This window comes from Dipodomys spectabilis, unplaced genomic scaffold (genome assembly GCF_019054845.1).
Source record: "Dipodomys spectabilis isolate Male_0828 unplaced genomic scaffold, ASM1905484v1 ptg000266l, whole genome shotgun sequence".
In the NCBI taxonomy this organism is placed as follows: domain Eukaryota; kingdom Metazoa; phylum Chordata; class Mammalia; order Rodentia; family Heteromyidae; genus Dipodomys; species Dipodomys spectabilis.
Window position 1 is genome coordinate 2,149,091 of NW_024870943.1, and position 6,000 is coordinate 2,155,090.

The 6,000-nt window shown below is 54.0% G+C and overlaps 1 protein-coding gene across 1 annotated transcript in view; it reads right to left on the reverse strand.

The window, feature by feature from the left end:
* LOC122125563 (sialic acid-binding Ig-like lectin 10) overlaps positions 1-6,000 on the reverse strand; it is a 26,409-nt gene extending 20,409 nt beyond the window's left edge. Inside the window, exons 1-11 of the mRNA XM_042700085.1 lie at positions 5,946-6,000; positions 5,482-5,868; positions 5,105-5,383; positions 4,837-4,938; positions 4,409-4,666; positions 4,193-4,240; positions 3,999-4,109; positions 3,852-3,964; positions 3,558-3,648; positions 3,343-3,454; positions 2,452-2,497 (exon numbers count right to left, since the gene is read on the reverse strand). Coding sequence (XP_042556019.1) covers positions 3,867-3,964; positions 3,999-4,109; positions 4,193-4,240; positions 4,409-4,666; positions 4,837-4,938; positions 5,105-5,383; positions 5,482-5,868; positions 5,946-6,000 — 1,338 coding nt within the window. The 3' untranslated portion in view covers positions 2,452-2,497; positions 3,343-3,454; positions 3,558-3,648; positions 3,852-3,866. The remainder of the gene's footprint in view (positions 1-2,451; positions 2,498-3,342; positions 3,455-3,557; positions 3,649-3,851; positions 3,965-3,998; positions 4,110-4,192; positions 4,241-4,408; positions 4,667-4,836; positions 4,939-5,104; positions 5,384-5,481; positions 5,869-5,945) is intronic.

Genomic DNA, 6,000 nt, shown 5'->3' on the forward strand with positions numbered 1-6,000 from the left:
AATCTCATCAATACACACACACACACACACACACACACACACACGTCCAAACATGTACACACACAGTTAGACACAAGACTGCTCACTGCCCATTTCTACTGATACAATGGAACCAGAGCCATGAAGCTCCATTGGCCAGGGACATCCACAGACCCAGGTGGACACCTGGGCAGGGGGTACCATGGTCCTCGAGCCCAAGGTCTGGCTGTGGCCTCCCAGGTACTGGGAGGATGAGCCAAGGCCCAGCACAGCCTGGGAGGCCACTGGCCCCTTCTCTGAAGAGGACTGCACATCATGGGACAGAACCCTCTGCTCACCCCAGTGTTTATAGGCACTGTAGACTTGCATGGCACCCTACATCTCTCTCTGTAGGGTCACATGGGTGATGCACACTGCTGTTGGGGAGGCCGAGGCTGGCAAGGGCATCTCCCAAGAGACCATCTGCTGGGGGCTGGGCCTCTGCTGGGCCTTTGAATGTGGGGAGCTGGGCCTCCACAGACAACTCTGGGGCAAGGAGGGATGGTGGAAGGCCTGTGTCCGGCTTTGGGGCCTGGCTGGCGTGGGAGAGGAGAGGAAGGGGCTCTCCCCTGGGCTCTGGATCACTAAGGAAGAAGAAATTAAAGTCAATGTCGGGGGCTTTTTTGGTGGGGCCCTTAGGTGGAGAGGAAACACTCCTGGTGGTAAGGGGTGGAGGTGCTTAAATGGACTTGTAGAGTAAATGTATATGAGTAATCTTTCTGTTTTTTTCTTGGTATACGAATAGCACCAGGGCTGGGAAGGTGGCTCAATGGTAGTGTGGCTGCCTTGCATGCATGAAGCCCTGGGTTCAACTCCTCAACACCACATAAGCAAATCAAAGCCAGACTTGGCGCTGTGGCTCAAGTGCTAGAGAGCTAGCTGTCAAACAAACAAACAAACAAACAAAAAGAATAGCTCTAATATTGGAGAAATTATATTGAGAAATTTTTTCTAATATTCAACCTTAACTAGATATCTTCTTCTTCTTCTTTTTTTCTTTTTTTTTTGGGGGGTGGGGGCGGTCAGGTAGGGAGAGCATGATCTCTGGGCCTGGGCTTTGTCCCTCAGCTCTTCAGCTCAAGGCTAGCCCTCTACCACTTGAGCCACAGCCCCAATTCTGGCTTTTTTTCTTTTTGCTTATGTGGTGCTGGGGAATTGAACCCAGGGCCTCAGGTATGCAAGGCAAGCGCTCTACCACTGAGCCACCTTCCCAGTCCCTGATATTTTCTTCTTTTTTCTTTTCTTCTTCCCCTTCCTCCTCCTCCTCCTCCTTCTTTTCTTACGATTTCTCCTCCTCTTTCTTTTTTCTTCTTCTTGTATTTTGTCAGTTGTGTCACTTGAACTCTGGGCCTGGGTGCTGTTCCTGAGGTCTTCAGCTCGATGTGAGTGCTCTACCACTAAGCCACAGCTCCACCTCTGTTTTTCTGTTGGCTAATTGCAGATAAATGTCTTTCCTGCCTGGGCTGGCTTTGAACAGGGATCCTCCGATATCAGTGTCCTGAGTAGGTAGGATGATAGGTGTGAACCACAGGTGCCAGCTTAATCTTCTGTATTTTGCTCTGGTGCTACAGTTTGGACACCAGCTTTGCTGCTTTTTCATTGAAATCTGCGGATTGACCCCCAGCCTCAATTCCAGCTAATTGAAGATTAGATTCTAATGAACTTTCCTACCCTGGCTGGATTTGAACTGCAATGCTCAGATCTTAGCCTCCTGAGTAGCTAGGATTACAAGTGTGAGTCACTGGCACCTGGCTTGTAATTCTGTTTTCCTATGTATACAGGATTCTGGTGGCCAACCATAGTCTGTGCAGCTAATTCGTTTGTGAGTGAGAGTGTGTGTGTATGTGTGTGTGTGTGTGTGTGTGTGTGTGTGTGTGTGTGTATGTGTGTGTGTGAATTTATGAGTGTGTACCTGTACTGGGATTTGAACTCAGAGCCTGACACTCTCCCTTTTGAACAAGGCTGGTGCTCTACCACTTGAGCCACAGCTCTACTTCCAGCCTTTTGGTATTTAAGGGGACATAAGAGTCTCAGGAACTTTCCTGCCCAGGCTTGGAACCCTGATCCTCCAATCTCAGCCTCCTGAGTAGCTAGGATTACAAGCATGAGCCACAGGCGCCCAGCTCATCCGAAAGGATTTGTAAATGTGACTAAAGAGACTTTGCAGTGGGTGCTCTGAGCCTCTTTATTGCCTCCTCCTGGCTCCCTGGCTGAGGTCTAGGTCCCTAGGGGACCTTCGGTGGAAATGGATTTCTGTGTAATTCTCCTCAGGGTCACTGGGCTTCGGGGTCTCCAGAGGCCGGGAGAATTTGAGTGCAGCATAATGGAGTTCTTCTGGGCAGCTCTCGGGGTCTGGGCCTTGTGTGGGTGATGTGGGCTCGGAGCAGCTGAGGTGGGCCTTCTCGTTCTTCCTTGGTTCTGGGGAACCAGCACCTGGAGAAGCGGTCCTGGGAGGGCTGCTTGGCTTGGCCTTCTTTTTCTGCATCCATGGAAACAATAACCTCCCTTCATTCATTCAGTCATTCATTCATTCATTCACCTACCAGAGTTGGGCATTGACCAGGTGCCTGGTACAACTTAGGCACTGAGGTCACAGCTGGGAGAAAAACCCAGTCCCTCACTGAGTCTACTTTCCATCCCCACCCCAAGGAACAAAAGGTACGGGGAACTGGGTTTGTGGCCAACAGAGCTGGCCAGGGTGGGCGTGGATTGGGGTGGGAATGGCCATTGTGGGCCTTTCATTTTCTAGGCAAGTACTCCACCAGTTTGGCCTCGCCCCCAGCCCCTTTTGCTTTCATTACTGTTCCAGCAAACTCTGGTCTTTATGCTCAGGCAAGCCTTGAACCATCATTCTCTCAATCTTAGCCTGCCAAGGAGCCAGGATGACAGACGTGAGCCACTGTGCCTAGCTTGGTTTTAGGATTTTGATTGTGGGCAGAGAGCAGCACATCCTGTTTCTTGTCTCCCCACTTAAAGCCTCCTTCCCTGCAACCTATAATAGAGAATGGAAGAAAACCCAAGCAGTCACTATAGCCTCCTGGAATCAAGAGGCACACGCTCTGGAAGCATGCCACTAGTCACACTCTGGAAGCATGCCACTAGTCCCTTGGGAGTCAGGGACACCCCACACAAAGTTTCTAAAGATGACTGGAGCAGAGAGGCACACACTTATAATCCGTGCATTCAGAAGGCTGAGGGGCAGGAGGATGGCCAATTTGAAGCCATCCTAGATGACATAGCAAAACCCTGTGCCAGACAAAGTAGGACATGGGGCTTGATTTAGACTCCAGAGTGAATCAGCAGCCTGGTGGGCCGCACGCTTACCGGAGCCCGGGCCTTAGGGTTGACGATGCTGTTATCAAGGACGGTGCTGTGCGGGGAGACCTGGGTTCTGCATGTCTCTGTATGAGGCTGTGATTTCCTCAGCATCTTCACACTGTGGAATAAACCCATTCTGGAAGCACTGCTGCCCCTTCCCCTTCCCAGGTTCCTGACCCCATGACTCCTGACCTCTGGCTCCTTGACCTCCCCCAACTCACATGAGCACAATGAGACAGAGGAAAAGGAAAGTCGTGGCACCGATGCCCAGGCCTGCCCCCTTGGAGAAAGCTGCAGAGATGGAGCCTTCATCTGTGTGGGAGAGCCAGGTCAGGTTATCCGGCAGGCATGAGGCTGCCATCCCTCCACTGTGTCTGAGCTTCATTCTTATCCCAGTCTTCAATTTCTCCCCTGTTCTTCCTCCCCAGTCTGCCACACACCAGGGACTCTGCTGACCAGGGACTCTGCCAACTATTCCCTCCAGAGGGCAGCGGACAGCACTGCCCTCCACTCACAGTGCACAGAGAGGCTCAGGGAGATGTGCAGGTCACCAGAGGGTTCTGCGCCTGGCAGGTGAATTCTCCTTCATGTTCTGCCTCGACCACGGGCAACTCCAGGACCCCAGGCTCTGCAGGCAAGGGGGGGGCTCAGCATCTTCAAACCCCGGGCCCAGCTCAACGTGGCCGGCGGGTGGCTGTGGGTGACCCAGACCAGGCGCAGGCTTTGTCCCTGCAGGACATGGATGGAGGAGCCGTTCCTGCAGATTTCCAGCTCTAGGTGAGGGAGAGAAAGATGTTGGGCGTCATCATCACCAGTAAAGGACACGAGAGGCTTGGCTTCCTGTGTCCCCTGTCACCTGTGCTGTTTCCTTGAGAAGCGGTCACTGTCAGCACCTCCGGAGGGTCTGCAATGGAGACACAATGGCCAGGGCTCCCTCTGCCTGCACCTCACACAGAAACCGAGGCCCTCGGCTTGCTGGGCCTTGGAAGCTGTGGGGCCCTGGCCCTCCCCTGGCTTCTCCCCTCTTCTTCCCTTCCCCTGCCCCTCCCCTGTCCACTTTGGGTCCACTCACATTGCACACAGAGATCCAGGGCGTGGTGCTGGGAGCCTAATCTATTCTCCGCTTGGCACGCATAGCGCCACGCATCCCTGACCTTCACCCCGGGCAGGTCTAGCCCCAGGTTTCCAGGGTGCATGGCATTTGACCTCAAGAGGACTCGGTTCCCCAAGACCCAGGTCAGCTTGGGGGGAGGCCGGCCAGCCACAGTGCAGAGCAGCTGCAGAAACTGGCCTTTGCGGACATCCATGCAGGTCATGTTTCCTTGGGACTCTAGAGGGAGACAGGGCGGGCAAAACAGAGACAGAAACAGCAGAGAGACACACAGACAGATGTACAGAGAGAAACAGAGTTGGCAGTGAGCGAGATGAAGAGAAATACTCACTGACCCCAAAAGAGGCCGAGATTGAGGGCTTTAGAACAAGTTGAGCCCCTCCACCTACCCTGGGCTTTCCACTTCTCCAGGGCCAAGCCAGCCCTGCCACTGGACCTCGCACCTTGGGGATTGTCACGGAAAATGGTGATCACCAGGTTTCTGGGGGCACCTGCAAGAAGGTGTGGGCTCTCTTCAGGAAGGATGTGCTGTCTCCACAACCACAGCCCCCTTCTCACAGGGCCTTGTGGTTAATGCCTTTCCTGGGACCCCCAGATAGGCTTTTCCACATACACATCAGGACGCTTTATCAGGCCAGAACTAAAGCCGGGACTCACAGGCCACGCTTAGCCAGACAGTGTTCTCCACAGTGTTGCCAGCTCTGAAGGCCGCTTGGCAGGTGAGCTTGGTTCCGTGGTCACTCGGGCGTGGTGTGAGGCTGATTGCTGACAGGAAGGAGGTCTGGGGTCTGCTCTCAGTGGTGGAGAGGGCAGGCCAGGATGAGGAGATGGAAGGGGCCACACATTGCTGAGAGATACAGGGAACCATGCAGATGATGGTCACTGCCAGCCCAGGCTCCAGTGTCTCAGGAATGAAGATGTGCGGCTGAGTTAGGGCTGGGGGAGAGAAAGAGACCAGATGCTCATGATCAGGTTGTGGTCGGGAGACCCTGCCTGCATCCCCAGCCTGGGAGCCCGGGCCCCACACACCCCACCTGTCACTTCCAGCCGGAACATGTCCATCACGAAATTATATTTCAGCTTCTCTCCCTTCTCTACCCAGAAGAAGTAATTTTTCTCATCCTCTTTCTGGGCATCTCTGATGAACAGGGTGCAGTCATTCCTGTGGGGGTCCCCCAGCAACTGGAATCGACCCTGAGTCCAGCTTTGTATGGGTCGAGCTGGGTTGGTGGAAGCCACGGGTTCCCCGGTGTTTGTGTCAGTTCCTTGTGTGAACCAGTAGCCATGAGTTGGAGAGGAATCTGGACCTTTCTCCTGGCTGGGGTAGGAGAAGGAGCAGGGCACGAGGACCCAGAGTCCTTCCTGCACCTTCACCTGGCTCTGCACCTGTACCTTGTAGCCCAATTCCTGAGCCTGGGACCCTATGGGGAGATAGATGGGTTCAGTCAGCATCCCAGCCGTATTCCAGCCCAGCTGCCCACGGCTCTTGGTCACGTACCGCCCAAGGACAGCAGCAGCAAGGAGAGGCACAGCTGTGTGCTCAGACGCTGCAT